At 31.5% G+C, this 20,667-nt stretch overlaps 3 protein-coding genes across 3 annotated transcripts; 1 reads left to right on the forward strand and 2 right to left on the reverse strand.

The window, feature by feature from the left end:
- Window positions 1–4,563: 4,563 nt before the first annotated feature.
- LOC110669279 (uncharacterized) lies at window positions 4,564–10,510 on the reverse strand. Its single transcript, XM_058130839.1, has 8 exons — window positions 10,272–10,510; window positions 7,565–10,137; window positions 7,312–7,470; window positions 7,012–7,191; window positions 6,404–6,598; window positions 5,972–6,070; window positions 5,315–5,893; window positions 4,564–5,169 (listed from the first exon to the last, which is right to left on the reverse strand). Exons 2-8 carry the CDS (start codon window positions 10,103–10,105, stop codon window positions 4,834–4,836), a joined length of 4,089 nt encoding a protein of 1,362 aa, XP_057986822.1. The 5' UTR covers window positions 10,106–10,137; window positions 10,272–10,510; the 3' UTR covers window positions 4,564–4,833.
- A 4,394-nt stretch (window positions 10,511–14,904) lies between these two features.
- Window positions 14,905–15,607, reverse strand: LOC110669252 (calvin cycle protein CP12-3, chloroplastic). Its single transcript, XM_021830804.2, has one exon. It carries the CDS (start codon window positions 15,521–15,523, stop codon window positions 15,092–15,094), a length of 432 nt encoding a protein of 143 aa, XP_021686496.2. The 5' UTR covers window positions 15,524–15,607; the 3' UTR covers window positions 14,905–15,091.
- Window positions 15,608–16,564: 957 nt separating this feature from the next.
- LOC110669217 (mitotic spindle checkpoint protein BUBR1-like) lies at window positions 16,565–20,289 on the forward strand. Its single transcript, XM_058130842.1, is given in 8 exon segments — window positions 16,565–17,034; window positions 17,162–17,221; window positions 17,568–17,712; window positions 17,852–18,009; window positions 18,857–18,938; window positions 19,011–19,188; window positions 19,886–19,977; window positions 19,979–20,289. Coding segments are annotated over 8 exon segments (1,053 nt in total). The 5' UTR covers window positions 16,565–16,843; the 3' UTR covers window positions 20,126–20,289.
- The last annotated feature ends 378 nt before the right edge of the window (window positions 20,290–20,667 follow it).

Here is a 20,667-nt window from a genome sequence, read left to right on the forward strand (position 1 = left end):
GTCCCTTAATAAGCACGTGTAGGGCAGGTAAAAGACAATGCAAGCGAAAGAGTGGTGGTGGTGGTGGAGCTATCGTCCGGACAGAGTGACGCGTGGGAAACAGCTGTATCATGGATTTCTTCAAAGTAACCATGCATTTGGTCGGATTCTGTTGCTTTTAGGGCCTGTTGCCTCAAGCCAGAGTCACTTTCCTCCCCCCCCCCCCCCCCAATTGGGTCTATTAGATATTCTAATAATTATTTACTATAGATAATAATTAATTATTTATATATTAATTTAAAATAAAAATATTAGTAAATATAATTATTAAATTAATTATTAAAAATAAAAATATAATAATTAAAATATTAATTTAAACTCTAAAAATTAAAGAAGATAATATTTTATTAATTATTTACTTAATTTTAAAATATATTAATATATACTAATATAGATGATATCACTAAATAATATAAATAAAAGACATAATTTTTTTATAAGAGTTAAAATATTAAATATAACCTTAAAAATTGTGGACGAACATAGCTTTTATATTTATTACCAGACTCAGTTCAGAATTGAAATCGATCAAATCCATTTTTTACTTGAATCGTAAATGAATTATATCAAAATTAAATTGAAATCAAACTAAATTATTCTGAAATGAATTGTTTTTTTCTTTAAAAAACAAAAAATATGAAAAAAAACTTGGACCGTTCAATTTGAACCCTAAAGTCGAATTGAAACTGTACTGAAACTTAAACCAAAACCTAAACCATGAGATTCATGGTTCGATTCACCTGAACCGATTAGGTGGCCGGGTCTATCTACTACTGTTTGCTCAAATTATTAATATTTGTGATTTTATAATAAAATATATTAAATTTAATTTAATAATTTTAATTAAATATATTTAAAATAATGTTTTAAACAGAATGATTATAATTCTCTTTTTATTATTAAAAATAAAGAAATTAATAATTAATATTACGTAATTTAAACTGAAAATCTTACAAAATTTGTCTTATGGTAAGAATATTGATTCGATTTTCATTCTAACCATTTGCTTGATTCTGTATAAAATAAATAAATAAATAAATAAATTGAGGAAAGGAAAAGTTAGGATTTAAAATCAAATTGATTTGATATGAATTTAAAATAAAATTAAAATAAAATTATCTTTAATATATATTAAATTATCAAAACTAATTAATTTAATTTTAAATAAAACTTTTTTTAAAAAACTTGAATTTTTTTTTAATTAAATTATCTGTAAACAAATAAATTCTTAGTTGGTCAGGGGACTGATCGTCTCTTTGAACACGTGATGTGATCCGAAGAAGCATATATATATATATATATATATATCAAATTCAATTAATCTCTCAAAATCATTGAATGAAAACGCGATTCACTAGAGTGGCATCCACCCTCGGGGTAATCCATAATTCATGTGTAAATGTGAAAATGGTGGAGTGGTCCTGATTGGATGAGTCGTCGCTAATTTGGTTGCGACGAAGAAATCATGGTGTGGGCTCCTGTTAATGGCTGTACAGGAATTTGGCCTCTGAAGCTTCTGATACAAAAACATATTTTACTTTGAAAAAAAGGTTTCGGTAGAACTACAAATTGAGAGGATGTTTGGTATTATTGTTAGAGTTGTTGCTGAAAAAAAATATTTTAAAATATATTAATTAGAGATATGTAAAATTAAATTTGATAAATAAAAAAATTAATTTAATTATATTGAAATTATATTTAAAATTATGAGAGGCTGAATTTGAATTTTAATTAACTAATTATACATATATAATTAATAATGGAGAAGAGTTCTATGATTCACTATTTAGTGTTTTTAGACAGAAAGAACACTTGTATTTGCTATATATTGACACTTGGCATAGCCAAATTTTTATCTTCATTCATGTTTTTCTAATTATGAATTTAAGTATTAATATTAAATAATGCTTGATTTAATAATTTTATTCTTAATATATATAATTATTTAAATTTAAAATATAAGATAAAATGAAATGAAATATATCTAATATAAAAATAATTTAATTTATATATATATATATAAAATAAAAGAAATTAATTTAATAGATGATACATATAAGATATAATTAATATGAATAAAAATTATATTTATTATATATTTCAAAATTTTCTATAATATTTTTTAACATATACAAATACATCTAAAACATGTTTTAATATAATATCAAATCAATATTATTTAAAAAAAACTGACATAAACACTCAATTAAAATTTTGATTAATATTAATCAAAATTTCGCACTTATATACTTGATATAATTAAAAAAATAATTTTATTTAAATTTTTAGGTTATCTTTTTTAATTATAAATTTAATTATTGGTAATAGATAATATTTAATTTAATAATTTTATATTAGCTAAATTTGAACTTTCATTTTAACTTCTTTTTTTTTTAATTATAAATTGATCTATTAGTATTAAATAATGCTTAACTTAATACTTTTATGCTAATTGAGTTTAAAATTTTGTTTTAACTTATTTTTTTAATTATAAATTTAATTTTTTATTGGACTTGTTACTAAAATAAGAATTAAAAATTTAATATTTTAAGAGACACTTTTAAAATATTAAGTTCATTTGACATTTGCAATTTATTTTCATATGACTACTAAAAAATAATTTATCAATTATTTTGCTAATTATCTTTTAAACCAAGATTTACTATATAATATCAGAATTTCTTATGCTTTTATTTTAATTCAGTTGATTGTTTTGATTTAATCCAAATACTAATGATTAATATATATTTTTTACACAATTTAATATAAATTTATTTTTCTTAAAAGTTAAAATACATTAAATTTAATTTTAAAATTATTTTTAATATATATTATGAATATATTTTTATTTGTTTGACAAATTTTTATTAATTTAGAAGAAAATGACAAGCGAACATTCAAACCGTTGACCATATCTTTCACCGTTGTCCCACATTATCCGCCACTTTGATTTCAGGACTTTTCTGGATAGAAAACTTCATACGCTAATGCTACAAAGCTTTCACTTAAGTAAGTGGTCGTAAGAAATTTTGATTTTAATTTCATATATTTTAATTATAAAAAAATTGTTTTAAAAAATAATTTTACATTAATTTTTAAACTTTTTTATCATATTTTCAAACACATGTTAATTTCAAATTATCTAAATGAATTAATTCCCAATTAGTTTATAGATTTGATTTTATTTATTAAAGGTTATTGCTATATTAGATAATCAAATAATTATTTTCATTTTTTGACCACATATTGAAAGGTTAAATGATAAAAAAAAGCAAAATTTTTATGTTAATAATTAATTTTAACTAAAATTTTTAATTTTATTAATTTAATTATAAATTTTTAATATTATTTTAAATTTTAAAATATATTTTAATTAAAAAAATTAAACTTTATTCAAATTTTTTTTATATTGTCAGTTTTAGTTAATCTATTTAATTTTATCAATTTATTCAATAATTTCATTAATTTTAATAAACCTCTTATTAATAAAAAAAAATAATTGAATAATATATCATTATCTTAATAGTAATTTTTTTTATTTTTATTGTATTTTTAATTCACATCTTTTTCATAATTGTATCCCAAATTAAGTCATAACAAATGAAAAAATTGAAGTGTTTAAACATAAAATATTAATAAATAATATAACCAAAATAAATTTAATTATAACTTTTAAATAAGTAAAATAATATTTCTATTTCATTTATTTGAGAATAGTTTCTCATATGATGAAAAAAAATTAAATGATTGAATAATATTAATAATATTGAAAAATATTTGAATTATTTTTATCATTTAAATAATATAATTAAATTAATTATTAAAATTAAAACTAATGTGAAAGTTTCAAATTAAATTTAAAAAATTTAAAAAATTTAAAATTTATAAAGATTTTTTCTAACCGATTAACCTATTTAAAATGAAATATTAAAAAAATAAAATTTAATCTTCTAACTACCATTTTAAATGAAGCATAAATAATATAATCAGAAAATACAAAGTAAAATAAAAAAAAATTGAAGAAAATCCATCAATTCACGTTACAGTAAAGGATAGAGAAATCAATTATCGAAATTAAATAAATTATTTGATTTGACTAATATTAAAATTTAAAAAAAAAATTAAAAGAAATGGGTTGAAGGTAAGGAATGGGGCGTTTTGAAGAAACAGAGCTTAGACTAAAGAAGAGATGGTCCAAGTGGTACCTAATCCATGTGCGTTTTATGTACTGACCTCTTTAACTAGATGGCCCCTTTGTCATGTCATCAATTATTGTGTTGTGTATACAGTGTAACACCACACAGCATAGGCCATTACAACGTCTACATTGCCGTTGGATCTGTTATCGAATAAAATATTTGTTAAAAATTAGTTTAAAGTTTAATTTAATAAATTTTAATTTAACTCGATTTTGAGTTACCTTATGAGAAGATAGAGAAGTCCCAAATGCAACAAAATACTTATGTCCAATGCGGAAATCTATAAAACAATCGCTTCATGAGCTTTGTTATGCAAAGAGAGAGAGAAAGCACAAACATTTTACTTATTGCATTTATGTGCATCATACTAAACTGGAAGCAATATCCAATAATAACATTCATGATGGCATATTTAGGAAAACCAACCTATCAGTGGGGTGTGAGCAAAACTCAAAGCCACTTCCAGTTAATTGAATGCAAACTAGTAAGGAATCAAACACTGTGAACAGAAAAAGAATCGCCTAAAAATCTATGGGAATATGAGTATCCTGCCATGCTCTATAAATTATCTAGTTAATGTAATAAGCGCGTATCTTTAGAAACCAAGCCCTTTTAGAGAGACTCTGCCATTCCCCATTAAAAAAAAGCCGAAAATGACGACAGCAGCAAGGAGAACCCACATCCATGTCTCCATCCTTCTCTTGCCTCGGTTGCGAAGTGGTGGAGGCATAGATTTTGACTTCGTCTGCTTTGTGAAATGCAATGGCTTTTGAGCTCTCTTTGTCACTGTCATTGGCTTCTCTCTTGTTTCAGAATCCTTGGTTTCAATTGGAGGTTCAAAACTTGGAGAAGATTCACCCTTATTGAAAGCATTCACTTCCTCCGCTGATGCCTTCCTTTTCTCCTTCTTTCTTGCCCTTTTCTCCCTTTCCTGGATAAAGAATAATTCATAACGGATCATGCACAATGTCAAATAATAATCCCTTAAAGAAAGAGAAGGCAAATAAAAGAGAAAACACTAGTCGTTATGCACTCTAAAATGCCTACAATGGTGGACTTGGCAGTAGCAGTTTTACCTTCTCTTTCTGCTCAGCTTCCTTCAGTGCTCTTAGTGCAGCCCTGGCTTCAGCCTTTGCAGCATTTCGTTTCTTTCTCTCCATTGCCTCTTTAGCTTTGGCCTTCTCCTCCAATCGCCGTTGTTCCTTCAACATGGCTGCTTCCTCTTGTTTTCTCAATTCCTCAGCCTTCCTGGCTAACTCTTCTTCCTCCTTTGTTTGCTTATCCTCCTTTTGCCCTGCTTCATCAATCTCATTCCTGCCAGAAACAGTTGCCAAAGGAGCATGTTTTGCAGATTTTTTAGATTTAGCTGTCGGGTTATTTTGGTCCCCAACCTTTGCTATGGATTTATCATCCATCTTTTCTGTCCCCACGGGAGCAATTATTTTTTCACCTTCAAGAGTGGAAATGGAAGGTACAATGTTGTCCTTGGCTATTCTTTCACTAACTACATTGGGAATTGCAGGTGGTTCCTCATCAGGGCCAAGTGAACGACCATCTAATGTTCGCAATCTCCTCACTGTACTCCTCATGTTGCATCTGGTGTATTCTTTTCGGAACTCATCATTATTGTTCCATAAATCCATAACCCTCTCCACCTAAATCATCAGTTGTAAGTTTACGATCAGCTGTGAATTGCCACACATTTTAGCAACAAAAAATATATCTCAGCTTACCTGATTAACACAATGACATTGGAGTTCCTCTTTATTTCCCTTGGATGCTAAATCATAAGCTACCTTTGAATCATCCCTGTACTTCCAAAAGTATTTATTCTGAAAATTCAATGGATAATATTAGTGAATCAATTTGTTTTACATAATTAGAATGCTTGTTCTTCTAGTATTATTGTGATCATATCGTTTACACGGAGCATAAGTTGCTTCGTCATCAAGTGTAGGGCCAGACCATCTAAAATTGGAGAGAAATATTGATGGAAAACATTACACGGTGAAAAGAAGAATTACACAAAGTTTAGGGCTATGACCCCCTCACCCATATAAAGCTCTCTCATGGTCCCTATGTTACAAAAAATTTGGCATATAGCTTAATGTAGTAATGAAGAATTCACATATTGAAAATCATGTGCAAATATAGAAACTACATACCTTATCATATAATCTCTTCCTCAAAGTCTGTAGATGTGCATATGCTTCCTGCCGAATGTCATCTGCGGCTCTAAACTGAGCTACCAATTCATTTATTTTAGCATTTTCATCTTGATACGTCTTCTTAGCATTTCTAATGGCTGCTTCAGCTTTGAGAACATTTTCTCTCAAGTGGTCTGCTTCTTTCCTCAAAAGCTGCACCGGAAAATCAATCAAAATAATCAATTCAACACCTCAACTATGCATTACACAGAAAAAGAGCTGTTTTCTAATACAAATAATGAAATGAAAAATACTAACATTGGTTGTTATTAGAGTTCACAAGCTAATGGTTAATTGTATGAATCAAATCATGTAAACAATGGATACCTTTATTCCAACAGTTAGACCTTTCCTTAACATAGATTATGTATTCCAAATTTGCAGAACAGAAATTACTGGAGAAAATGCAATGGGTTTTTCTTTCTTTCTTATCTACATCATATTAAGAGATAAATGCATGAGATATGTTTGACATCCCCATATCCCCAGCCAACAGACTATTTCATACTTGGAAACTCATTGAAATTAATGGTTCTAAGTGACGTGAGCAACCCAAAAATTAATACCTTCAGGCGTTCTTCAACTTGGTCTTTCTGATCTATAGCCTCCTGAACATCCTCTGGCTTACCCAAACTAGAAGAAATCTGTTCACGAATTTGCTTCAACTGCTTGATTTCACGGATGTAACTCTTTTCTTCCTTTAAGGGCAGGGTTTCATGCTGTATCATGTGTTCCATACTACGTATCTGCTTGCAAACCACAGAATGAATCGCATGAGGGGGGAAAGAATGATGATTTACATGCACAAAAGCATTTAAAATGACCAGAGAACGGATTAATCTGTTAAATATATATATGAGGTGTACCTTGCCACCAATTTCCTCAACAGAAGAGGCACTCTTCACTCTGTTAATCAGAGATTGAGCAGAGTCTATTTCCTTGCGTTTAGCCTTAAGCAAATTGCGAGCTGCTACTTCTTCCGATATGGCAGCATCAACACAAGCACCATGCTCATTACAAATGGCCTAATCATGGAATCATTTAAGCAATCATATAAGACAAGAAACAAAAATGAAATTTTCAGAAATGTGATAAGAGTATTTTGCTACGATTCCTTACCCTTTTCCGTTGCATTTCAGCTCGAATAACATCCCGACTTTTAGTCTTCTCATCAACTTGAAACTGAGCATGATTGATCTGTTCTTTTAAATTTTCATCATCATCATATCTAGGAATTCTGATCATGTAGTAGAATGGCTTTTTCCCTACCTCAACTGCTGCATTTTGCCCCTCGGAAGCATCTACTGAGGAGCCTCCTGGAGAGGATGGTGAGGCTTCTTTAGCCTCATCGGTGACCTCCATTTCTTGAGGTGTTTTTTCATCACCATCAATGGTAACTAGCTGTTCTCCTTCATTTTCATCATCCTTAATGCAATTGATGGTTCCTTCACTAGTAATAACAGAGCCATTCAGACCCTCACATTCAGATGCACATCTATCAACATTGGCCACAACTTCACTTGAATCCATCAGTGTATTTTCAAGATTTGGCTCTGCTTCTGCACCAAATGGATTCTCAACCGATTCATGTATACAGTCCTCTCTATCTGGATCTTCAACTGAAACAGAGTTGCTGCCAACACATTTAGCAGCCCCCAGTGAAACCTCAATTTCTTTGTCCACCTCATCACTTGAGAAAGTAGATACTTTTTCTCTAGATTCAATGGCTGTGGAATCAGTCTCAACTTCTGTTTCTGCATCATTAAATGGGCAACTTGGCTCTGTATCAGTTACAAGATGGCTTCTACCTGGCTCAATCACAACTTCTCTGTCACCAATAGAACAAGAACCAACATTTTCACTGCTATTCACGTCCAACTTTTCTACCAAAGTCTCTGTTCTCATATCATCATTTATCTCTGCATCATCCACAGCCACAGTACAAGAATCTGCAACTTCAACCACTGGTTCCAGTATTGTATCACTAGCAGAAGCAACTGGAATGCTTTCATAACTTTCAACAGCCACATTGTGATGAACAATCATTCTGACAACTTCAGAAGGCTTATTTCCTTCAGTTGTGGTTTGACTGGCATGAGCAAAGTCATTAGCAATGGTCTGTGAAACACTTTCTTGATGATCAGTAGGCAAATATTCTCCGTTATCACATGTAATATGCCCATGAACAGCCTCTGATTTTAACTGTACAACAGTCTCGGTAATTTCATTAGTTGGATATCCAATTGTATCATTATCTCTTGTACATGGAGAGCTCTTGCCATTTTCAGTGTCAAGAGAAGTTGGGGCTTCATTTCTACCAATTTCGGCATTGCAAGAAATCAAGGTCTCAATCTCCTTCAAAGAGCTGTTTTGCTGAGATGTATCTTGACTGGCACTAAAACCACCATTAACAACACTTGTTTCTGCAACACTGTCTTGGGTATGATCAGCAGACGACTCATTGTCATATTCACTAACGGCAGAGGCATCAATAACTTCTGCTGCTTCCTCCAATTTTACATCAGCCACCACTAGGCAAGGAATTGTCTTTGTTTTCTGCTCCAACTGTACCTCAGATTCCTTTTGAGGACCTTCCACAGGAAGCTTGTTGGAAAATCGAACAGGTTCCTTCCCTTGATTGTCCAAATCACCATCATTTTTAAACCCTTCAGTAATTGCAATTGGAGAATCTTGGTTTCCTTTAGTATCTACAGCCAAATTCAATTCTCTTACACGTTCAATCTTGTCTTCGCTATTGCTAGACTGATTTGGCTCTGATTCAGCAACATCTGCACGGCTTGTGACCTCAACACTAACAGACTGATTTGGCTCTAATTCAGCAACATCATCACTGTTTGTGACCTCAATATTACCAGACTGATTCGGCTCTAATTGAGAGCTTCTTTCGACCTCAAGCACACCAGATTGATTTAGCTCTGATTCAGCAACATCTGCACTGATTGTGAGCTCAACATTACCAGATTGATTTGGCTCTGATTCAGCACCATCTGTACTAGTCTTGACTTGAGATTCCTTAGATACAATTGACTCCATACCGTTTTCCTCCCCAGCCTTCGCATCACCAAATTTAACCTGCAAAAATTCAGGTTCAGGTTCAACGGCCTCTGAAAGGTCCTGAGTCCCCTTCAGACCTCCAGGTGAATCCAGATTAACGTTCCCCTCTTCAACTTCCCTTTGATCATCCAGGGCCTCAGGTCCAACAATAGGCACCGTTCCATTAGGAACTTCAACAGCATCATCATCTCCTTCTTTCCCATCATTAGAAGTGACCACAATATTAAGGGGAGAACTAGCATCCCCCTCTACCGCAGCAGCTTTGACATCCTCAATCACATGATCAACCTCAGATTCCGCGGCCTCATTCTCAATGTCGTTATCATCAGAACCGACATTGTAAACGGGTTCATACTTGCCATTGAGATCGGCGGAGTCAGCAGGTTCATCAGGAACTGTGTCGTTTCCAGCTACGAAAACGTAGGAGGCATCGGGATCATCCTCCGCATTCCCATTCCCGTCCTTAACCCCATTGCAATCAGCAGCAGGTGTCGGCAAGTCCTCATAGCTACTCATATCCAACCCACCCTTGTCCTCCGTTTCACTGGTTGAAACGTTCTCGCTGACATTCACATCCGCCGTCATTGCACCGTTATATAGAACTCTACCTCTCTCAGCTATATGATCACACCGACAAAAAAAATTTAAAAACGCGACTAACACATAATATGTGTAATTCAGATCAACAAACATTACTCAATGAACCAAACAATTAATATACAATACAAGCAACAAAATCCAGATCGCTTACCTGAAGGCTGCAGATCAGACGGCTGCGAATGCGAGTACTGGAAGCACCGGATCGAGAGATGGATCAGCCAATGCAGTGTATTTGGATGTACGGATCTTAGGGTTTTGGTAGGGATTGGGAAGGAGAGAATTATGGCGAGCTTGACAAAGTCGGAGAGGAGCAGACGAGAAGAGAAGAGAAGGGAAGAGGAGCTTTAAAAATAAAATCCCAAACGTAACAAACAGCTGGCGAGGGGGATGAAGAGAATGGAAGTGTACTGTGTATATGACTCTTCTGTTTGAACTTTCAACGGAATCCTCTTGACTTTTTTTTTTTTTAAATAAATTTTATTTAATACAGTGATCTGCTTTTTATTATGTTTCATCAATTACAATTAAAATTGGAAATATAATTTAAATATATATAATTAAGATATATTTAAAGTGATATATTTGGATTGAAATGGATATATTTAAATTCTAATATAATTCGAAAAGAAAATCTAATATAATTAAAAAATTATTTCATCATTTATAGCATAATTTTATTTGTAATTTTATTTATTTTATGAAATATATATGAAATCTAAAAAATAAAAAATATTTAACCAAAAGATGATATTTCGATTCATACATTTAGTGTAATTAAAAATAATAATTTTATTCAAAATTTCACCTAAATTTATCTTTTTCTAATTATAAATTTAATTGTTAGTTTTAAATAATATTTAGCTGAATAATTTTATTTTAAAATATATAATTATTTAAATTAAAAATATAAGATAAAATACAATTAAATGTATTTAATATAAATATAATTTTAATTTATTTCAAATATATATAATAAAAGTTATATTTATTTTATATCTCAAAAGTTTTCAAATTTTGATATTTTTATTATGTATAAATATATATAAAAAAATTTAATACAATATCAAATAAATAATATATAAAAAAAGTCGTACACAAACACTTCACCCAGAATAAAGTATGAACACTTATATATATACCACATATGAATTTCTAAATTTTTTTAATAATAATTATATATATATATATAAGTGTGGAAGCTTAATAAAAAATTAACAAAATTAAAAAAAATGTTAATTTTATTCATAAAATATAATATATTTATAATTTAAACAATAAAAATATTTTAAATTTTATTTTAACTTATTTATTAATTATTAATGTATATAATTTAAAAGTAAAATTGGTTTAAATAGTATCTAATGTAATTTAAAATTTACTTTAAGTTAGATTTTTAATTATAAAATTATTATTAGTATTAAAAAATGCTTAACTTTTTCTTTTTGAAAAAAATAATGTTTAACTTAAAATTTTTATTTTAATTAATTTTGAAATTTCATTTTTAACTTATATTTTTTAATTATAAATTTAATTATTAATATTAAATAATGTTAAATTTAATAATTTTATTCAATAGTTTTAAAATTTTTTTTGGGTTGAAGAACAATATTTCAATGTTTTTATCATTTGCAAAATGATTGAATCAATGAAAAAAAAAAAGCTTTTATAGCATATGAAGAATATTTTGGGTTTATTATTAAAATCTCAAAAATTATTAACCAAATTTTAAATTTTGTATCTATCATTAATTAACTCTTGACATAATTAAAAAATTATAAAATATTTAAATTTTCATTTTTATCTGCTACTCTGCTTTAGCATATAGTTTGTTAGCATGTTCTTGTTCAATTATACAAAACTTAATTTGAGATTAGTTATCATCTTCTATGCTTTACAAAGAATGGAAGTTTACAATATATATATATATATAAGAGCTTCTGTAAAGAGAAATGAGTGTCGGTGGGCATATGACTAGAGATGGTCGTATGCTGATTTAAAATCATGCTCGTCTTAAAATCAGATTAGTCAAATTTGAGCTCCAAATCCTTAATGGAACCATAATTTCAAATTAGCTTGAAAATATCATCCCAAGGATGGAGCTTGGTCTACCCTAATGGTTTAGAATATTATTGTTAGAATTACTTTTAAAGAAAATATTTTTTAAAATTATATTAATTAAAAAAAATTAAAAATAAATTTAAGATTAAATTTATTAAGTGCTTATCATTAAAATATAAAAATAATAAAATAATTTTTTTAATGATATTTAAAATAATTTTTTTCTCGAAAATTAATTTTGACTTTTCCATCTCAATGTTAAACGGACTCTATTGCTAGGTGGTGTGACTCTATTGCTCATGTCATAAAACGACCGTGGGAGAAGTATCAACTAACTTTACCCAATGATGATCATGAGACTTTCAGTCGGTTCCAACAATTGGTTCTATAGCAGGTGGTTTTTTTTTCCATAACTACAAAAGTCTCCACCAATCTCAAATCTCAGATGATAAATTATAATTGATAAATTTTGAAAAATAATTACAACTAATAAAATTATAATTTTTAAATTAATTTTATAATTAAATTGTTAAACTGATTAATTCTTGTTAGAGTATAAATCCAATCAGAATTAAGAAGTATAATTAATTTAGAAAGTATAATTAATTTAAAAAGTTTAACAGAATTTAAATGATGAAATTTAATAATTAGAGTTCTAAAAAAATTAGATTTTAGTAACCTATATATATATGTGTAGTTAATTAATCATTATATAAAATACACTGTACAGAGCTCATAAAGTGGATAAGTGTGTTGAATTTTATAAGCTTTATTTGAGGATTTTGAGGGTGAAAAAAAATAATTAGTGATTGTAATTATTTTTTCTTGATAATAAATTTATTTGATAGAGTAGACTTATATCGAATTATATTAAATTTTATATTATTTATTTTATATGGATGTAATTTTCACAATAATTCTAAGTTAATTAAGTCTTTTTATATAAATGTATGCAGGCTTGTTAGAGAAATTTAGAAGGTGAATCATTCAAAGATATTGAATAGTTCAAGGCACCTCTGCCTCATATTGTGCAGGTTAGGTAGACATGCAATCGAATAATCTCCCAAGGACTAATAGAAAAAGGATTAAAAAATTTGTAAAACGATTGCGTAATTGGAGGATGCAAATTAGTCACCATAGATCGTGAGTCATGAGAGGCCCGGCCTGCCTGAGCTGTCTCATATCCATTGTTATCATTGATGTTAAGTATATTCCTGCGGTAACTTCAAGTAATTAAAAGCTTTAACTCATCATCACATTCCACAATTTCAAATCCTGCCATTGCCAAGCGCATAGTAGCTCAAGATTTTTCAGCCGTGTGGCCTTCGATGTGGTCCCCCATCGATATGACTTTATCAATAAGGAACACGCCAGAACGGTAGCTATCAGTAAATTAACGAATTCACATGAAGCGAAAAGAAAGTTTCTAGACTCTGGAGAAGAGAGGTAGGAAGAGAAAAGTCGGGCTCCGGCATTGCTTTGCTTCGTAAGATAGTGATATCGCCTTCTCAATTATAGGCAGTGGCATGCCGTTGTTATATTGAATGATTTTGATTATTAAAAGTGGCCAATATCCAATCAAAATATGGATTTTAAATATCAATTTACGTTAAATAATTGCTAACACATACACGCCGTATAAGCAAATTAATTAGGAGGTATCTGAATGCAGTAGAAGCAACAGATCATGCTTGCTTGCTTCCCACATGAATTTATGAATCAAATCTTCTCTAGGCTCTTCTGCTGCATGTGCAAATTTCTTAAATTTAAATCTCTAATTCAACTATGCGATTGAACTAATATGTGCTGTGCAATTGACTTATATGGACATAGGCACAGTTGCAAGAATGACTCCAGCTGGGACGACACTTTAATTAAGAAATTATTAGGTCCATTTGAAATTTTTGGGCAGCCCATGAGATGCCTTAAAAATCTCAGCCCATCACCACTAATAACGCAGGCGTTGAGAAAAACAGGTTGTAGGGGCTAGAAGCCCTCGTTTTGTTTGAACGGTGACGTTTTATCTTTGTCTATATATATGGCAAGGCGGTGATAATTGCTGCTTTAGACCTAAACAGAAGCAATTGCAAGCGTGGTAATGGTGAATACATTCTCCTTCATTGGTTCTTTATGTTGAAGAAGCGGTACATTGATGAGGACCGCATATTGAACTTCAAAGTGCCATTTTATGAGCCATTTCCGCCTCAATATTTCATATGTCTTGTGTCAGATAAGTGGCTTGGGTAACAAACTGCTTTGCCTGTCTCTTTTAGGCACCTTGTTTTACCAGAAAAGTATCCTCCACCCACAGAGCCATTGGATTTGCAGCCTCTGCCTGTGACTGCATTGAGGAATCCATCATACGAAGCTCTTTATCAAGATTTTAAGTATTTTAATCCAGTCCAAACTCAGGTCTCTACTGTTTTGTATAATACAGATGACAATGTAATGGTTGCTGCACCCACTGGGAGTGGGAAAACCATATGTGCTGACCAAGAACATAGCTTCACTGTTGATGTCGAAGAAGCAGGACGTTCAGATGAGGACAGTGGAAGACAGTAATTCCGTTCTCAGGTTTTCTTTTTTGATTCTTTCCACCATCAACAATAATATATTAACTTTTTTTTTTCCTCTAAAATACCTGATTCTGTTAAGTTGATTTAATTGAAAACTTGTTTGTTTGTGTTTTTTTCCCCTATCCATTTTGTTAACCTTTTAAAAAAGAAATAAAGATATTATGGGTTTCATAAAACAAGATAGATAATTACAAAGAGGATCATACACTCGAAAACTAACATAACTTAGTTTCAGGTCTATTCACATTGTTTACTTGTGCCAAGCTAAGTTTTTTTTTTTTTTGGGAATTCTTCAGTTGCAGATTGGTTTGCAAATCTCAAGCTAAGCTAAGCTAAGCTAATCGTCGTAGACGCGACACTCATCAGTCTCAGGATTGTCCTGGCAGAAATACTCGAGAGGATCCTGTTTCTCCAACTTAAGTCTGAAATCAGCCTTGGCTTGGCTCACCTCTTCCACCTCATCCCATGCCACCTTGCATTCGTTGGATGTCTGGTCTACCGCACACACCTCCTTCGCTTCCATTACTTTCCTCTCTATCATCTCCGTCAGCTGCTTCTCTCTCATCTTCGTCCCTTTGAACTTGGGTGCTCCTCCCATCGCTTGCACCCTCAGATTCATAGCTGCCTTACTTTCAGTCCTCTTCAAGGCAAGTGAATTAAGGAATACTTTCCAAGCGCCACATCGCAACGAAAGAGATGGAGAAAGGATAGCTATTTCTTGTGTTGGAGCACTTAAAGCTGTCACGAAAAGGTGGGATGGGGATGCCATGATTGCTATCTTCTTCGAGATCCTCTTGCGCTTGCTTTTTTTTTTCCCCCAGTTTTTGTTCACGAAAATACAAGTCCAGGGAAGGATATGAATGAAGGTAATTTTGAAATGTGATCAATTGGTTTGATTTTGCCCGGGATAGACCCGGTTAGAGTAGATTCAAGCCTTAAATTGAATCGAGTCAATCTGCACTTAGTCGACGGGTGCCTGAATTGGTCTGAATCTTATATAGAGATACTAATTTAGACCTCCTACTAACACTGAATTGAAATTGAATTAAAATTAAAGGTTTAATTTAAGGGTTCAATATCAATTTGCATTGTATTTAAAAAAAAATTATGCAACAACTTTAAAAAAAGCCACGATTGAATCGAAGTTGATTAAAATCATCTGGAATTAATCTGATTTTGATTTGTTTCTTTTTTAATCTTAAATCATCCATACCGATTAAAGTAACTTGAATCGAACCGATGGCAGGTATAGATAGGGTCTTTAGGATTTGATCAATCGTTATCGGTGATCGAATGAAGTCTCCATCGGTTGTTGATAGATTAATCTAAACACCCATAGTATGTCCAACTTGGATGGTCCGTCCATTTCTCGCATTAATAATACGGCTGCTAAATGAAAAAAAAAATACGGCCACCACTTTTTGGATGAGCGGCCTAGATTTCATGCCTTAAAATGAACGGCCCGTAAAGTTACTGTTTCGCTTTCGTAGACAACTTCACCTTATCCCCATTTGTCCTTGCGTAGCTTTTGTCTTCTCTCTTATGTTCTTCCTATATGGATGAAAAATAAATTTAAAAATATATATAAATAAAAATATTCATAATTTTTAATTTATCTTTCTTTATGCACAAATTATAATGTAAAAAAATTAAAATTTAAAAAATAAACGAGAATAAAATTTATCCTGACTTATCTTTATGTTATATTAACTCACTTATTCTTAAATAAAAATAAAATAATTACTTTTTTTTTTTACTTGTATTTACTCTTTCCTATCTTTATCCAAACAGACCTCTAGCCTCAGGAGACAGGACCCACTTCTGTTTCCATGGACTTTTTTGGGCTTGTGCTATTGGTAGAGAACGAAAGTGGTGGAAAAACTTAAGCTCTTGCTATGGTGATAAGCACGAGGCCTCTCCTCAGGCTTTTGTTTGGCCCAAATCCATGGGCGAAAGGTCCAACACAGACAGCCTTTAGGGAAATTCAAACTAGCAACAGCTACCATTTATTTAAACTAGCAACGGCTACTTCTTGATTTCAAAATTCCTTTGCTAGGAGCGTAGAAGAAAATGAAAAGAAGAAGCAGTGATGGATCAAATAGACGGATTGGACCCGGAGTTGCAGTTTCTTGCCTCAAAGCAGGAGACAAGTTACGAATGGGAACTGTTCAAAGAAAATGTAAGGCCCTTGAAGGGAGGCCGTAACGTTCGTCTCTTGAACGACGCACTTAAATCCCACGCCCACAATCAACTCAAGAAGTCTCTTCTTGAGACTCGAAGGTCCTTCTTCTTAATTCTTCCATTTTATTTATTTACATTCATTTTTCCTTTTTATTTGAGTTTTTTCGTTTATTTCTTATCTTTTTTCGTTTATTTCTTTTCTTTTTACTCTTCTTCATTCTTTTAGGAGGTTGATTGAGGCAATTGATGAGTATAAAGGGAATGATCCTCTCTTGCCATGGCTCGAGTAAGCGTTTTATTTCTACCCACTACTCTTGCTTCATTTTAATTTTTGGATACTAGATTGTTAGAATATTTTTTCAGAAAATTATAACAAATTGTTAACAAATCTTTTTTCTTTCATTTTTTTTTGGTAACTAGTAGTATCAAGAGCCTAAAACTTAGAGAAATTCTTGGATAGACTCAGTCAAGAACATGAGTGATTTTATTGGTTTAGTCTATATATATGACGTGATAGATTGGCTCTCAAATCTTCACTGACCCTTTCATATGTTATAGCGCCATACTAGCCCATTTCCTTTTCCAGTAACTTTTTGATTTATTAAACTGAGCATTGCTTTTTTTTTTTTAAGGCGTATTAAATGGGTTCAAGAGTCATTTCCACCTGGTGGAGATTGCTCAGGACTGATTGTAATATATGAACAATGCGTGCGTGCCTTTTGGCATTCAGACCGCTACAAGGATGATCTTCGCTACCTCAAAGTGTGGCTGGAATATGTGGGTTCTTTTTTACCAATTCTTCCTGCCGTTCTTTAAAATTTAAGAATGAATTCTTCATATTCGTTGCTTATTTGGGATTTTCTTTTGTCCATTCAAGAGTTTCTTAAGATTGTTGTCATAATGAAATGGTATTCAGGCTAAAAACTGTGCTGATGCGGAAGTAATATACAATTTTCTTGATGCAAATGAAATTGGAAAGTCACATTCCGCATGCTATGTAGCATGTGCTTTACATATGGAGTCCAAGTCTAAGATGAAGGTTGCAAATGACATATTCAGTCTTGGGATATCTAGGTAAGGCTCTCTAATTCTTTATTGTATCAGAACGCTTGTGTTAAGGGTTAAGGAAACCCTAACAGAACAGAATAGAGAAAAGAGAATAGAGTAGAGAAAGAAGAGAAGTAGAATAGAAGATTGAGAGCAGATATTGTTTTTCTTGTGAATCTTGGAATGAATACAAGAATACAAGAAAGGTACAGCTGAGATATTTATACAATAACTATCCCATAACTGCCTCAGCTGACTCATCTAGCTAACTGACAGATTCAATTAGCTCACTACAGCCTTATCTACATTTTCGCTCCAATTCCTAACTTCCCAGTCTTCTAGAATAGCTAATCACATCCTATTCTTATATTTCTTCCTATAATACGTAACAGCTTGTCTGCAGTTGTTTTTTTCAATTCTTTTGTTCCCTCTGGAAGCATAATTATATTGTATTGTTGTAAGTGGTTGGTGGTGAATTATTCATGGTTTGATTGATAGGTTGTTTGGAGTGCAGATGTAACTAGTAATTTGAATCATCTTAATTGTGTTGCTTTTGATCTTTAAATTTGTAAAAAGATTCTACGTGGAATTCATATATATGACTTTATTATGTTAGTTTTATCTCATGGAACAAATTCTGCAATAGGTTGGATATGGAGCAGCCAGTATTATTTTGATTTTTATCATCTGCAACACCTTATTCAGATATGCTACTTTATCTCTGCAAAAAATACATCCTGCTTATCGGTTACTATGTCTATCTCACAAAAAGCAGACATAGAATAGTTGCACATCTTTCAACATGTTAGATTTATTGATTTTTTTTTTATTCATTGATGAATAAACTTATCTGATTGATGTTTCTACTTTTCAGGGATGCTCAACCAATAGAAAAATTGAATGATGCCTACAAGAAATTTCTCATGAGATCAATGAGAAAACCAAAAGTCATGGAGGTATGCAACTTATATTAAGTTAAATAATTTTTATGTAAATGATTTATTGTTCTGTTTTGTTTCAAATTTTAGGACAACTCTGAAGAAAATCACTTGCCAGTCCGAAGCTTTGGAACAGTGTTGGCCAGTGTAGGAAATAGTAAGTTTTTGTTGCTATGTTCCACCATGCTAAGAAAATTTTTTTATTATCTTCTAGGGAGGCAAAATATGGAGAGTGCTGATGTTGCCAGGAGCAGATTGAACCGGACAGGCAAGTATATAGGATTTTAATGTAGTTTCCATGGATTGTTTGTGTTATCTCCTCAGCTCCCCTTGTACTTTCTTTTTCACCAAACTCCTTTTCCATTATGAGATATGACAATAAAAGCAGGAAAAATGCAAAAGATTCAGTCAAGACTGCATAATTACAGGAATACCAGAAACTAATTGTATAACTATTGTAATAATCTGACATATACAACAGATTCATTTAGGACTGCAAGAAGTCAAACATCAAATTGTCTATCGCTTTCTGCTTTGAATTGAAATAGAATGGGGTGGAAAAATGGAAATGTTAATGTTTTGGTGACATAGGTGTCCTAAGGCATCACTTTTAAGAAAGTTGCTATGATGTCAACATGTTTGTTCGGCCACAAATAGTTGTTGATTTGCTAGCATCTCAAAATGCATAACAAGTTATGAATTGCAACGCCATTTATGCTTTACTTTTATTGAAAATGCTATTCCTATGGCTCATTTCAAATTTTGGTTACATAGATTCTAGAATCTATCTCATGATTCCTATTCCTTACTGTAGTGGGATGATGTCACATGCATATATGTGATATGTGATACTCATTTATTGTTGATTAGTTGTTATTTTTAGCAAGCTACCAAGTTTGATCAACATAATCATATCATATATATTTCTGTTATCACCTAATCTTCGTTCTGATTTCATTTTATAGGGCTCAAAAGACTGCCCTTTCTATTTATAAAGACTCAAATACTGATATCATGTTGGTATATCAGCCTGGCAAGTCAAAAACATAAACTCTCAGATCTAGTTCTCACTACAACACAATTTTTCCAGATGTTCATGTAAAGATAATTTGTTTCAGATTCCACAAAGACCCAGGCCTCAAGATGGAGGAGCAACGGCAAGTGCCTGCATTGAAGTATTTGTTGATGAGGAATGTGCAGAGTGAGTAATCTTATGTTTCCTTGAGAATGTATACCACTCTCTACTTGATGAATATCTATCTTATAATTGTAGATTGCATCAATGTTCCTGTCCTAAGTGTAACGCCCCTATTTGCATAGCCTGGTATATTTTACTATTTCGGTGACCGGTGTCAGTCCGGATAATTAAGGGGATTAGAACCACTCTTAAGACAACTAGATAAGCTATAAACACAAATAATTGGTAATTGCCAATTAGTTAAGTATAAATAAGAAAAATAGAACATAAGAAAAATAGAACATAAGAAGTTAAACGAGCCGAGAGTCACAGCGATGGGTGACCTTCTCGGAAAGGGTTGCGAAGTCAATTCAAACTTAAATTTCGAACTGTAAAATGTGACGCTGCGGTCCTTAAAACCATTACAAACACAGTGGAAAAGAGAATCACGAAAAAGAATTGTTAAGCCAATCAAATAATTAGGTCAGGGAGCCGGAAGAAATATTGAATTATTTGCAAATCGGGTTGAACAGGCAAGGGGCAATTTGGTCAATTGACCCCGAGAGCTGA

Source organism: Hevea brasiliensis, chromosome 2, assembly GCF_030052815.1.
Source record: "Hevea brasiliensis isolate MT/VB/25A 57/8 chromosome 2, ASM3005281v1, whole genome shotgun sequence".
NCBI classification, from domain to species: domain Eukaryota; kingdom Viridiplantae; phylum Streptophyta; class Magnoliopsida; order Malpighiales; family Euphorbiaceae; genus Hevea; species Hevea brasiliensis.

Bases quoted from the DNA above. Each gene is read 5' to 3' on its own strand.
- LOC110669279 (XM_058130839.1), bottom strand. From the start codon at position 10,105: ATGACGGCGGATGTGAATGTCAGCGAGAACGTTTCAACCAGTGAAACG. The intron at 7,471-7,564 runs GTAAGGAATCGT...TTCCATGATTAG, and splicing joins CTGAAATGCAACGGAAAAGG to GCCATTTGTAATGAGCATGG. The intron at 5,894-5,971 runs GTAAGCTGAGAT...CTGATGATTTAG, and splicing joins AATGTCATTGTGTTAATCAG to GTGGAGAGGGTTATGGATTT.
- LOC110669252 (XM_021830804.2), bottom strand. From the start codon at position 15,523: ATGGCATCCCCATCCCACCTTTTCGTGACAGCTTTAAGTGCTCCAACA.